Below are 13,954 nucleotides of genomic sequence, written 5' to 3' on the forward strand. Positions count from 1 at the left end.
TCACTCTCCATAGACCTAGAGCCTAGATCTGAGCCTTCCTTGGCCTCTGGGCCAGATCCACCCATATAGATCCACCCATATCATCTGCAAATGGCTTCTAAGGACCAGCTCTGTGCCTCAAAGGAGCATTTCCCCAGGGGAATGGCCAGCACCCCCTTGACTACTAGGAGCAAAGGGTCCCTCTGTGCTGGCGAAGGCTTCCCTGTGCCGTTTTCAAGTGTGAGGCTCAGTCTCGGAAGCAGCCGTTGGAGGTTTTGGACTCCAGGTGCGGAGGGAGGAAGGGGTGTCCCAAGCATGTTGCCCAAGTTAGTTGTCTGAGTGCAAAGCAGGGAGCAACCTGGCAGGCTGCGCAGGGCTCTGCTGTTCAGCTCTAAGGATCATGCATGGAGAATGGGAGCAGCGAAGCTGGAAGGGAAATGTCAGTTCAGGAATGGAGGAATGGGAAGACCCAGCTGAGCAGGGACCCGGCAGGTGTACGGCACGGCTGTGCCCCTCATCCCTGGCTGTCCAGGCCATCCACAAATGAGAGGAAGAGTTGTTACCTTCTGAATAGGGGCAGAGGAGAGGGGAAGCGCCTTGCCCGGCTCCACACTGTAAGAGCTGGAGCCAGAAAGCAGGTCTCCTGCTCCCTGTCCTCTGGACCATGCTACAGCCACCCTACGGTTTTCCCTGCTTGTGAACTTGCCTCCATCTCGTACCCCTTTCCCTTCAAACGCTCTTTGGAGGCCTTCTCCTTTTTGAGATGTCGCTGTGATTATCTCTGCAGCTGTCTAAACACCCCCACCCTCCCACCCCCACAATTTAAGGCCCAGACGTCTGCTTTAAGCAGAGCATCCTTCCTTTCACATCCTCCCCTCCAACGCTCGCATTTTCGGCACCTTCTTGCGTGCAGTCTCCTGGCACGTGGGTGCTCCCACCCTAACCAGACAGCCTCAGCACCATCTTGTATCCCATTCCTAACCTGACGGGGATGCTGATCCTGAGCCCATTCTGGAGGCTGGTTGTCTCTGAGCCTAGCTGAGGTCTGAAGTGACGGTCAGAGGTGACTCCTTTCAGTGCAGCTAGGACAGGTGTTTTCTGAATTTATTTTTTGTTTTGGGGGATAAGGCTCTTCCTGAATTATGGACAGTGCCAGATAGATGCTAGGTAAAATCCGCCCTTGTTTATAGCCGTGCAGCTCCAATGACTTCAGAAGGATCCTTCCACCTCTGCTCCTCTTACTGCCCTTTTGCCAGGAGTAAATGATGGCAGAAAGGGAGCCCGCATCCCTTGCAGCATGTGTGTGATCCCTCCGCTGCTCTGCCATGAAAGAGGCAGCCGGCGGGCTCACGAGGGAGCCCAACGTTTTCATCCGCTCAGGGCAGACCAGGCCGAACAACCCAGTTTGCCTGCCTTCCCCGTCGAGTGTCCCGTCTCCCGTTGTCCCCACCCGTTCGATTGCTCCCTATTCTAACGCTGAGAGGGGCTGACTGGACGGCATAAGCAGTATAAGACCTGGACTAACTTTCTACCAAGTAGGGAGAAACCCAGCACCTCGCGCCCAAAGCCATGTCTATACACGCTTTGGTACTTGCATTGCAACTCCGTGCAAAACATAAGCTCCCTTTCTGCTACTGGAGGAAAACAATGGCTTTTGAGCAGGGTTTATTTCCAGGCTTCCTTGATCCATACATAAAATCAGGAAGGTTTTCATCTGAATCATGTGTCTGCCATGATCGTACCCTTTCCCCCTCTCCCTTTGACCTATGGACCATCTATCCCTTGTTCCAGCGTGTCTCCCTGCCCCTCCCTGAAATTCTGTAGAAAAGGGATTCTGCCTGCTGGGGTTGGTGGGGATTTTTTTTTGTGGTTTGTCTGTTTTGTTGTTTTTCTTTCAAACATAGCTTTAAGGCAAAAGTTTGGCAATGCAAAGCAAAGTCTACATAAGGCCGCATGACTTGGGTTTGCAACTCGGAACCTTTTATCACTTTAAAAAATAATCCTCCTCATAAATAAATAGTCAGCTTTTTGCTCCAGGAGCCTGCTTCATTCTCCACAAAAGAGTGGTGGGGGGGGGGGGAAAAAAAGCTCTTTCCACCAAATGAACTAAAATAAAAATCTTCCTTTGTTCTGGACAATCTGGGTGAGCTAATGACACTGAAGTTCAAATGGTAATGAAAAGAGGGAAGAAAAGAAAGCTACGGGCCTGGAAATAAAGTCCAGTTGGTTTCTTCCTTTAGGAATCCAGTGACGAGACAGACCCTCAGCAAGGGTCTCCTCTCTAGCTTTAGCACAGTGAGATCCGTCCCAATGGGAGAAGGTAGAATGGTTGCATTTCTGTTGAATGAATACAAAGTGCATCTTGGTTTTGCTTAGGTTATATGCGTACACTTTTAAAATAGAAGTGGTTCGGTTCTCCCTTCTGGTGCCACGATGCCAGGCTGCTAGGACCGATGTTTTGGAGGTATCACCACCAGTGGCGGTCCGTCCTTTGGCCTCCACATGAGTACCTGAGCATCATTGGCATTGGGTTTGACAAGGGCACTGGGTGGTATTGGCTCATTCCTGCTAAGGACCTGGGGCTGCTCTTGAGCAGAGGGCTCCTGCAGCTTGGCACGCTGCCCCAGGGGTCTGCTGGGATTCACCTCGATGCCCAGCTTCATGCGCCACTTGATCGTCTGCAGGATGACCGTCTCGTTGGTGGTCGTGTTCATGGCCACCAGCCAGGTGGTGAAGCTCTGATCCCGGTAGATGCTCGTGAGTTTTGTCACATTGCTCTCGCTCACGGGCACGGCCCATGTGACGCTCGGGTAGAAGTTGTCATTCATGCTGATGTTGAACTTGGACTCCTTCCTTGTCGGACCCACAATGGTACAGGTCTCTGTGGTGTTTCCGTACCAGGGGTAGTTCACACCGTCTGAGTCGCTTATTGCCTGGATCTTGCCATCCTGCAGGTCCGGGAGCTCCCAGCTCGACCTGTCAGAGCCAACAAAGAATTGTGGATAACTAATGAATTAATTAATTAGTGCATTCACAGGGCTGGATTTTTAAGGGCTGGCTCAGGGGCAGGGCAGCTCTAACTGCAGGTCCCTGCATCTTCTGCCTATACCGTATGTTGTCGCATACAACATGCCCCTTTCCTCCGAATTCAGCTGCTACAAGTTGGGGTGAGCATTTTAATGGAGACAGTGTGGTAACAACGGTTTCTACAGGGCACTGTGAGTTTTCAAGACCTCTCTAAGTGGCAAGTGTTGGGGAAGAGGAGGCAAACATTCAATGAACAGGGCATTCAATGAACCGCCATGTTTCCCAAAGTTTAAATGCATCTGCTTTGTTGGACCGCAAGCTCCAACAGGGCTTTGAGTCTGACGTGGGTTGTAGAGTCACTTGTATCAAAATGGGGCCAACGAGGCCAATGTGGATTTGTACGCTGCACGCTTGCTGATATAAAACCGTCTGTGTGTTCCCTGTCACTTGGCACATGCCCTACCTTGCACTGTTAAAACAAACCTTGGGTTAAATCTGAGAAGCCTAGGCAGCAGGGAGTCAACTTTCTAAGCCATGCTCTGACACTGACTGGGCAAGTCATCAACCCTCTCCTTATCTCAGTCCTCCCCCACCCACCTCCTTAAATTAGGAATAATGTATTTACGCACATACCGTACCGCCTCCCGAGATAAAATAAGCACCTCATTTTGGGCAAGAAGGCAACCTGGAGGGGGAGGGTAATTTTGCTTTTAACTAAATTGTTCAGAATCAGATCCATCATTTAAGACATGCATCCCAATTTTCGATAGCTATTTTTTGTGGGGTGGGACACATGAATGTGGTACGTGAACAAATAAGATAATGCAAGTTCCCTTCCTTGACTGGACTGAGGGTGACTTAGTGTGTGCACAGACCTGCACAGGTTCTTTCATTATTTTGCATTAGATTTTTTTTTTTTACTTTGATACCTTACAGGATTTTCTCTATTATATTATAAGCTTCTCCTGGTTTCCTTGGCTAACATCCCACCCACCCTCCCAGGGCTGCAGCAGGCTTTGTACTGGGTGGCTGCTGGTCAGGAGAGAGAGAGAGAAGTAAAATTTGTGGGGGGCTTGCAGAATGGCAAGTGCAACAAAAGTAAACCCAATTAAGTATTAATTGAGGAGACCAATCTTGACCATCAGGGCCTTCACAAGTGGCTCCGCCATGCAGCATGCTCCACTGGGTGCTAATTTTGGAAATCAGACAATGTCCCAGTTGGGTACTTAAAAACTGCACATTGCTTCTAAAGATGAAGGCCTAAATGATTTTGGATGTCTGCGGAGCCTCAGGACTGGCTGGATTTGCTCACAGCTTCCCTTTCCAGGCTGCAAGCTCGTTGGCAAAAATGCCGCGGCATCTGCAGGTCTTCTCCTCCCGAGCCTAGAGGCAGCAGGCAGAGGGAGTCCTTTCCCTGGGAGAGGATTTTTCCCTGAGGCCATGAGAAGGGAAGCCCCTGAACAGCCTCCAGACATAACCCCCTCGTCCACAGGAGAGATCGATTCATATTGTATTATCTCAAGCAGAGAGCAGCCAGGAGTTATTTCTCTCCTTCGCCCCCACGCTCCTGCACCAGGGCTGAGAGGAGAGAAAAGCTCTGGGGATTTTGAATGAACTCAGCCCTCCAAGGAGAGATGAATCAGAGGTCACACTAGACAGCAGCAGTTTTAGTCCTTGCTGCTTGGCCTCATCTCTGAAATGGCATATGGACACCCTTTCCTGCCCTTCAGCAGATGGTTTAGGATTACTTTCCATTCAGATAACTGCCGATGCTCAGCCTGGCTGAGGCCGGGGGCTGAGGCATGATGGTCTCCGGGGGGGGGTCCTATCCGTGATGGACATGCTCACTGCACTGAGCCAGCGGCTGTGTCACCACAGGGCTGGGATGCGATCTACTGTGGGAGCTGTGAACCCAATGCAAAGCTGCCTCGGTCTACCCTGGCCACAGCGTGCAGGAACAGTCAAGCTGATGCTGCCATGGAAATGGTGCTTGACTGGGGTGGGGGGGATACCTACTGATGCCGGATGGATAATTTGCACGCATCTCAAATCCACTAAATCATTGCGGCAGGTATCCAGGTTGTAGCCATATTAGTCTAGAGCAGGGGTGAGCAAAATGTGGCCCGGGGGCTGGATGCGGCCTGCCAGGCCATTCCATCTGGCCCGCGGGGCCCCTAAAAAATGTAGAAAATTAATATTTATCTGCCCCTGGCTGCTTGTCATGCAGCCCTCGATGGCTTGCCAAAACTCAGTAAGTGGCCCTCCGCCCAAAATAATTGCCCGCCCCGGTCTAGAGGAAAAGGCAATCAGGGCTCATAGTAGAGATGATATCTTTTATTAGACCAACAAGATTTTTGCAAAAAAAATTTTTTAATTGCAAGCTTTCAGGCACAAACACTCTTCATCAGGCATTGGAGAAAAGATTGTAAAAGTTCTCCTGGGTAGAAATGCAAGTTCATCTCTCATAGGATTTCACAGAGGAGTCAATAGATGGAAAACTCCTCCGGGCAGCCAGTTCATAGCTGGTATGAAGTCTCTCACCTCCTGCGAGGATCTGTGAGGATGCAAATGACCTGATGCCTGATGAAGGGTGTTTGTGCCCAAAAGCTTGCAATTAAAGAAATTTTTTTTGCAAAAGCCTTCTTGGTGTAATAAAAGATACCATCTCTACTACAAGTCCTGATTTACTAAATCATTGCAGCATCTTGTGAGGAGTGGTCCTACCAGGATGGAGTTGCTCAACAGGGCTGTGCAGGGCCTGAGTCAGCACACTGGGCAGGGAAGAGATGAATCAGCAGAGCTCTGCAGGGAAACTGAGGCATGGCAGGGCAGTGCTGCAGAGCAGGACACTGAACTGGATGCTGCAGAGCAGGAGAGACAGACTGGTGGAAAGGAAATGACTGCAACCCCCACTGAAAGATGCCTTGTTCCTCATGCCTGGCCAGCCCTCCACAGTCATACACGTCACACCTGGTCACAGGGTTTAGTGACAAGGAAACCTAGGCCCTTCCCAGAACCCTGTACTGAGTCAAAAGGAAACTAGCTAGCAGAGGTGACAGATGCCACGTCCCGCTCCCGCCTGTCGCTTTGTCCGTCTTAAACGAAGCAGCTCCCCAGGCAGGATGCCCCACTGCCATTACCCTATGCTAAAGCCCTTCTCCAGGGAAGGCTCAGAAACCGCCTTGCAAATCCTCCCCAGGGAAGCTGCATACAAGGAACCTGAGCCCACCTGAATGCAGGGATTCAGCACAGTACAGACCCTATGGTATGGCCCGAAGCACTAACATGCATGTGTTTCTGCTTTGCTTGGTCCCCCAGAACCCACCCGTGGGGTAGCCCAGGGCGGCTGTTGCTCCCCGGATCCCTCTGCTGCTAGGAGAGGGCTTTGCAACTGCATCTCCTGTGGCAACGATGTCCAGGCTGGCAGCCCCTCACACCTTCCTAATCTGGGCTCTGGTCTTCCACATTTCCCTTTCAGGCTTTTCCTCCTGTTCCCTAGCAAGAGGACCCAGACCCCAGCTTGTCCTGGTTCCCCTGGATGGCCACCCCCAAACTCAGCAGGAAGCTGTCAGAGTAGTATATCAAGTGCAGTGGCAGCAAATCCAAGCGATGCAGGCTGCAGCCTTTTCCAGCCAGCAGGATGGCATGTGCACTTGAAGCTAACCTTTCAGACAGGCCTGTGAATCTGACTGCTGTCAGCACCAAAGGCATCCAGTTTGGGAGCCGTATAAAGCCAGCCTAGGCTTCCCATAGGACTGGTCCTGACCAAGATCTCCAGCTAGTGAGATCTGCAGGGTGAATGAGGCAGACCAAGGCTGCATTCCCCACTGGCAAAGGGGCATAATTGTGATTGGGATTTCTATGGATTTACACTCCATATCCCAAACATCTTCCATTTCAACTGACCTTGACCATGAACCTCTTGTCCACTTGAGTCTCAAAGCAATTCCATCCAGGCTCCTGGTAAAGGAGCAAGACGTGCAGGAGGGAGAGGTTTGGAGAAGACTTCATGGAAGGGCAGCAGCACTGTGCCCACTCTTACGGTTTGGAGGAAACCATCATGAATGTGTAAGGAAGCCACTGTTGGCTTGACTCCCAATGAAAATGGTGCTGTTTCTCCAGCAGATTGGTTTCCAAACATGTTTCTCCTCCTGGGGTCTTGGGCATTTATTCTCCCTAATAATGAGGTTCTTAGTAGAGATGAGCTGCATCGTATTCCTGCTGTAGGACCTGGAAGATGCAATCTTTTGAAAGAAAGATGTCCTGCACCCTAAAGAGACATTGCAGTAATGCCTAGCTCTTATGCAGAGCTTTTCATCAGTGGGTCTCGGAGAGAAAACTTCTCCCGGTTCCTAACCGAGGATCTGAGAAGCCTAATTTAGTTTACGCTCTCTGCTTTATTGCCATCTGCAATGCTTCTTGCACTTTGCCATGGGGAGAGTGGGACACTGTTAGTGCATTGTCCATCTCTAGAGGAATGGTCCCATCACTGTTCAAACAGCACAGAGACTGTCCCCATCCTAAGGAGCCCACATGCCAACTAAACCCCACGCTTTGCACAGGCCAGACTTCCACAGCCTGTTCCTGATCCCTACTGTTGAGTAGTATTTCTCTTCACTGCAGTCAGTGGGGGCATCTGAGGGATGAAGGACCAGGCACAGGGAGAAATGATACCTGAATTGGGCCCTGCCTTAACCAGCAGGAGTCCTACCCACAAAGGTGTCACAGGACGGGGCCAGCAGCCGTTCTGCCTCCCAGGTCTCGTGCACTGTGGCTTTTTCTTCGGTTCCTGGTTCTGGTTCTGCAGGGAGACGCCAAAGCAAAAGCAGCTTTGTGTCTTTAAATTTTTTCCAAATCATTTTTTTTTTGTAAGGGGTGGGGGTAAAACCTTTAAAAAATTGGCATGTAACCCTACCCCCCAGCAACTGGGGGGTTGTCCCTTTGTGTGTGTGTGTGTGTGTTTGGAGCAATTCCCTATGCATCTCGCGTCCATCTATTCCTAACAGTATGTAGGGATCCATCTGCTCCCGAGTTTCTGGCCTCGGCACAACAGGCAGCTTGGATGTAACAAACCATTTCAGAACAGCAAAGCAGTTTAAAAGCAGAAATCCCTCAGGGCCTGGGGGAAGTCGCCTGCTCCAGCTGATGGCCACTTTTTTCTTTTTTTTTTAATGCCGCGTTATCGCAACCTGTTTTAATGGTCTGTTGCAACAGCTTATTCCTGCTGTCCCTCTCCAGCAGGAAGAATTACTCAAGCCAGAGAGTCAGTTGGTGTAAATCAATGCAACTCCATAGCAGTCAATGGAAAGATGTTAATTTACCCCACCCAAGGATCTGGCCTGTCTCTCAGTCAGATGTCTGTGCCACCTCCCTCTCTGTATATAGGGGTTTGTACTCCCAAAAAAGCTCTCCCAGTCTAATAATCTAATGTATTTAATGCATGACATAATAGGCTAATGTATTAGAAGATGTCTTTTTTAATCCCCTGAGGAATAGAGAGAACTGATTTGCAAATTGTGTTTCAATGGTTTTAAAAAAGAATCAGTTAACTGTGGCTGACCCCACCAGACAGACTCTTGAGGACTTCTGAATATCCATTGCATCGCTAAATAGACGTGGCGTCCTGATTGACAGCGCATTGTTCCTCAGAAGTGCCCCAAGCTTAATCCAGGTGGCTCTGATGATAACCCTCGGCTCTTATGGAGAACTGTTCCTCTAGCTCTCCAAGTGCTTTCACAGGAAGGGGGAAACTGAGGCATGGGGCAGCTGCGTGACTTGCCCAAGCTCGCGCGGTGAGTTGACGGGGGAATTGGGAGCAGAACTCTTCCGCCCGGTCTCCTCTGCTTTCCTGAGCGAGTACCCAATGGCACGTGCGTGCACCGGTGGGTTTTCCTGCTTTTGGGATTTTTCACGCTTAGCCTAAGGAAGTTGGGCGCCCCTGAGCACCTAAGGCTCTTGAGTATCTCCCTCTCCTTGTTCTCTTGCTGCTGGGCCCTCCTCTGCTGTCTCTGCCCAGGCAAAACCCCGTGCGACAGCACGCATCCTGACCAAACCGGCTCTGCGCCCATTCTGGGTGCTCTGAAAATGAATCCGTCGTATCCATTCCCCCTCCTCCCCCGCCCTGCTCTGGCTCTGGCTGTGGCTCAGCTGAGAGGTGCTAAAGTTTTCACTCCCGAGGCACTTTCTGCTGCAAGTGAGGAGCCGAGTGAGGAAAAAAGGCAGGAGATGGGAACAGTCTGTCACTTGTGCTAGCTCCTTGGCATTTGCCTGCCCCATGGCATAGGCCTGCAGATACGTGCTCATGCTATCTGAGATGTCAAGTTGTGGCACCTGTGTGAGCAAAGGCTGTGTGCAGCTTGCTAGAAGGGGCTGGGGGGAGGTTACTGGGAGGCTGAGTGTAGCAGAAGGACGCTCAGACCTAGCAGGAAGGCTCTGTAAAAGTCACGGCATTTATTTACTCCCTAGCTCTATGCTACGTTTCCATCTTCCTCCCCACCCCCCCTCTTGCCACTGGCCTGCGTTCCTTGCCCACAGCTGGGCAACGAGCAAGCCAGTCTTGCTCCAACGTGACCTTTTCATCCCCTCACCCGGGGCCCGGGCAGCACCGGTGTGTCCAGCCCCCAGCCCATCTGCTGCTCTGAAGCCTAACGCCACCTTGCAAAGCAGCCGGCTCTTGGGCGGAAAGACTTCCGCTGCCCCACGAGGCTGCTACTAGTCACGATCGGGCGCCACGAGCCACGCGTCACCTGAGCGAGCTATGTGATCAGATGCTGGAGCCTCAGTCTACTGCTGAGCTTAGGCCTGGAACGCTCAGGGGAGGGGTGCAAAAATGCCCCTTCCCGCCAGGTGGTGGCATTTGAATGGGACTTTTTGTTTCGGGTGAGCTCTCTGTCCACCGACATCATGGCATGGGGGTGACCTGTTTCTTCCCCTCTGCCCTCCCTCTCCAGCACGTCTCATTTCCTGCTCTTAGAGGGAGCACAAGAGGGGAGGATGTCAGTGTTTAACCTCAGCCCAAGGTTACAGAAAGGTTAAATCCCCCCCGCTCCCTCCCAGGAATGGCTAGGGGGCCGGATCCTGCTGCTCTCGACCCTGCAAGCAGGCCACTGCAGCAAGGCAAAGCCAGCAGGATCCAGCACATCACGCTAGATCGCATTCGCTGCCGGAGTAACGCCGAGCCCTCCTTCCTGCTGACAGCACACTGCAGCAGCAGCAGCAATGCACCCGGCTTCCCACAGCCGAATGCTACAAGTGTCTGCATTCGCTGGCGTGCCGATTTGTCAAAAAGCAAACCCCCTTGCATCCTTTAAAAGAAAGCATGCCCCCCCTCCCATTAAAGTATGGAAAGTGAGCACAGACCAGGGGAGGTAGCGGGCTAGGCCCTTGCTGGCAGGGAGAACTCCTGATGTCAGGAGTTGCCGTGGGGCTGGATGCCCTGTGTTGCCTTGATCAGCTTGGCATGGCTTTGCCTGGCTCGCCAGCCCGATGCCAGGGCCTGCCTTCGTTCCCACTGCAGGCAGCAGCACAACGCCTGCTGCCTTCGGTGGCAGGTCCTTCTCTTTCTCTCTCTCTAAAGGGAGCAAGTGCTGTTTTCATTTCAGAAGTGCCAAAACTAATCCTGCATGGGTTAAACGCGGTCTCCTCCCCACCACTCTCTCCTCACCCCCCACTCGCATGCACGCTCTCTCTCTGTCACTGGAAATACTTACATGCCCTGCTCTCCATAATGATTGTAAAACTCCATGTGGCTGCACGCCTGAATCCAGCCTACAATCCAGGTCTCTTTCTTGGGGATAGGAGGTATCAGCACCTGGGCAGAGGCTCGGAAGTGGGGCGTCCGGTACCGCAGAACCACGCTGGACGACTCGTCGATGTTGGTGGGGACGGGGTCGATGGAGGCTTTGACTTCGATCACCGCAATGCTTTCCCGGAAAACTTTGGATTTGCAGCTAATGCTCTGAATACAGCCCATGGCATACAACGTGTATACAATCCCTAGGATGCTCCGGCAATCCTGGGCAAGATGAGGCATTGAAATGATATGGTGCTGGATCAAGTACAGATCTCTTCTTCCCAGGGCAGAATCTCAACGCTGATATCCATAGGATAGAAAAGGCGTCGATGTTAACACCGGTCGCCCCAGGGCTGGCTTTCGTGAAGCAAAAGGGTGTCCTTCCAATTCTGCTTTGCAAATGACACATGAAACAACGTGCTCCTCTCCTCCGGTCTTTGGATGCAGGGGCGGTGGGGGGGGAAGTCTTGAGTTGACTAAATAGCCGTGCTCTTTTTTTAGAGGATATATTTAGTCCTTTTTCTCAGCCGCGCTCTGTCACTCAGCGGGCCCCGCCGGACTCGGCTTTTGCCCCCTTTCTTCTCGGGAGGACAGAGCAGCAGGCCGGCGCTCCAGCCATCTCCACAAGTGATGAGCCCCTCTCCAGCCCCGGCCTCGGTGCAGATGGGCGCTCACTTCCTGGCTCGGGCACTTCCCTTGGCACCCGACCAGCCGCGGCGGCGGCGGGGGTCCGGCCCCAGGGGCGAGGCGCGCGGCTCGCGGGCTGCCAGCCCCGGCTGGGCAGCGCCAGGCGGCCGGCTCCAGCTCTGCGGCCGGCGGGGCCGGTGCCCGCAAGTTGCGCCCAAGTTTGCCCGGCTGCGGCGCCCCGAGCCCCGGCGGGGCCGTCAGCGCCGCCGCAGCATCCCCGCGCCGCCGCAGCCTGCTCGCGGCTCCGGGGCGCTCAGCCGCGGGGCATCGCCCGCTCCGCGCCCCGCATCGGTGCGCCGGGCGCGGGGCTGCCTGCCGGCTCCGACACTGCCGGCGTGGGAGGCTCCCGCAGCGTCCCCGGCTCCGCCTGCGCGCCGAGCTGCAGCCCCGCGCCCGCGCCCGCTCCCGCGCCCGCTCCCGGCTCTGCGGCAGCCGCAGCTCGGCAGCGCCCCGCGGCTGGGGCTGGGGCTGGGGCAGGTCCCCCTGCTCGCAGCCCTCGCTCAGCTGCAGCTGCTGGAGCGAGACCTCCTGGCAGGAGGGCATTTCCTCCGCGCCTCTAGGCATGCTGGGCCCTGTAGTTTGGTGGGGTTTTTTGGTGGGGGGTTTTTTTTTTTCTGGCCGGAAAAAGCTTGCAGCTGAAGTCGGTTTCTGATGCCCAATTCCCATGTCCAGGTTGTGGTGACCTCTGTTCAGGGCTGCGCCCTTGGCGCGGGATGCGGCTTTCCCGTTTTGGGTGATGCTCTTCGGCCCGTCCGGGTGGGTGCCGGTCGCCTCGAAGCGGGGCAAGATTCGCTTCGGAAAAGGAGCCGGGGATAGGGATCAACTTATGGAAAAATGTGGGCAGATGGGGTTCTTTGGGTATCATAGATTCGTAGATGCTAGGGTCGGAAGGCACCTCAATAGATCATCAAGTCCGACCCCCTGCATAGGCAGGAAAGAGTGCTGGGTCTAGATGACCCCAGCTAGATGCTCATCTAACCTCCTCTTGAAGACCCCCAGGGTAGGGGAGAGCACCACCTCCCTTGGGAGCCCGTTCCAGACCTTGGCCACTCGAACTGCAAAGAAGTTCTTCCTAATGTCCAATCTAAATCTGCTGTCTGCTAGCTTGTGGCCCTTATTTCTTGTAACATTTTCTTGTAGATCTGATATTCTTTATTAGATTGGGAAAATTCTTCTTAGCAAGCTTGTGGGGGGTAAATACCATTCGTCAGGCTGAGGGAGCGTGTGCGGTTGGTGTGTGCTCTTCCTGGAATGAAAAATATAAGGAAATATATAAATATATAGATCGATCTATCTATCTATCTAGATAGTTGTTGCAGTGTAGGTAGTTGCTGCTAGATAGATAGATAGATAGATAGATAGATAGATGGATAGATATGTATAAGGAAAAATATAAACCCCATCAGGGCTGTTTCAGGTCCACACGTTTCCCTTTGGGGTGTAGTGGGGAGCTCGCCCCTGCTTCCGCCATCAGCCCTGGCCTGAGTGTGGCAGCAGCAAGAGGGAACGTCTCCAAGAAGGAGCATGAGTTGGCCCGGCCGGGAATTGGAAGTGGCTGTTGAGGCAGCAGTGGGTTGAGGGAAGGTTGCCAATTCGGCTTCCCCCCTTGTTTTACTGCCAGCGTTGCCAGTGTTCCCACTGCTCACCTAGGTTTGTCCCGAGGCCACTACGACCATTGGAGCACCTTCAATGCTGCAACAACTCTCCTCTGCTCTGATGAGGTTAGTTGAATTGCTTTGCATCATTGGGGATCGTTTGGGCAAACTGACCTGGCAGTGCCCATCTTCTTCTCCTGGTATGGGTGGCTGCTGACTCGCAGGGAGCCCATCTGCCCATTGACAGGGTTGGTTTGTAGTCCATGCACCCTGCTCACACGGGCAAGCCCAGGTGGGGGCACCGGTTTAGTTGCAGATAACCTGACCGTGGAACAGGCTGTACTGGTTTACGTGGTACCAGACTAGAGGCCTGGCCTGACAGAATAGTTGCTTGGGGCAAGATTTTTTTTCCCAAATAGCCCCAGTGGCTGAGCAAGGCCTTTGCTCCAGTTTTCAGCCAGAGCTGCTGGGGGCTGAGATAACCCAGGGTGTGCGTGAGCGGGTGCTGCTCACTCACTCTCAACACCCAGCTCTCATGCAGTGCTTTTCGGCCTTGGCTCTTGTGGTGCTTTGTGAAAGATTGCTGTACCACTAGATCCACTACAGATGGGGAAACTGAGGCACAGAGCAGTGAAGACACTTGCTCCAGGCCTCACCCCAGCATAATGTCTGTATCAGTGAGTGCATCTCATTCACGTGCTCTGTATAATGTGCTATGGCTTGGACGTGGAGGCTCGACACTGCACAGAGTAGGTGAAAAGTATCTCTGCTGCTGAGTCTCATGTCTAAGAGACGTGCCAGGGGACAGAGAGGCACTGGGAAATCCAATCTGAAAAAAACTTTGAGTCATTGGAAGGGGTTGATAAGGCCTAAG

General features: G+C 53.0%; 2 protein-coding genes across 2 annotated transcripts in view; one reads left to right on the forward strand and one right to left on the reverse strand.

The window, feature by feature from the left end:
- PLPP7 (phospholipid phosphatase 7 (inactive)) overlaps positions 1 to 13,954 on the forward strand; it is a 37,616-nt gene that overhangs the window by 3,668 nt on the left and 19,994 nt on the right. The gene's annotated exons all lie outside the window — the stretch shown is intronic.
- Positions 1,642 to 11,836, reverse strand: FAM78A (family with sequence similarity 78 member A). Its single transcript, XM_006259993.4, has 2 exons — positions 10,716 to 11,836; positions 1,642 to 2,955 (listed from the first exon to the last, which is right to left on the reverse strand). Exons 1-2 carry the CDS (start codon positions 11,036 to 11,038, stop codon positions 2,424 to 2,426), a joined length of 855 nt encoding a protein of 284 aa, XP_006260055.1. The 5' UTR covers positions 11,039 to 11,836; the 3' UTR covers positions 1,642 to 2,423.

Source organism: Alligator mississippiensis, chromosome 12, assembly GCF_030867095.1.
Source record: "Alligator mississippiensis isolate rAllMis1 chromosome 12, rAllMis1, whole genome shotgun sequence".
In the NCBI taxonomy this organism is placed as follows: domain Eukaryota; kingdom Metazoa; phylum Chordata; order Crocodylia; family Alligatoridae; genus Alligator; species Alligator mississippiensis.

Coding starts and splice junctions, on each gene's coding strand:
- FAM78A (XM_006259993.4), bottom strand. CDS start 11,038: ATGCCTCATCTTGCCCAGGATTGCCGGAGCATCCTAGGGATTGTATAC. Junction 2,956..10,715: donor CATTATGGAGAGCAGGGCAT/GTAAGTATTTCC, acceptor TGGCTCTGACAG/GTCGAGCTGGGAGCTCCCGG.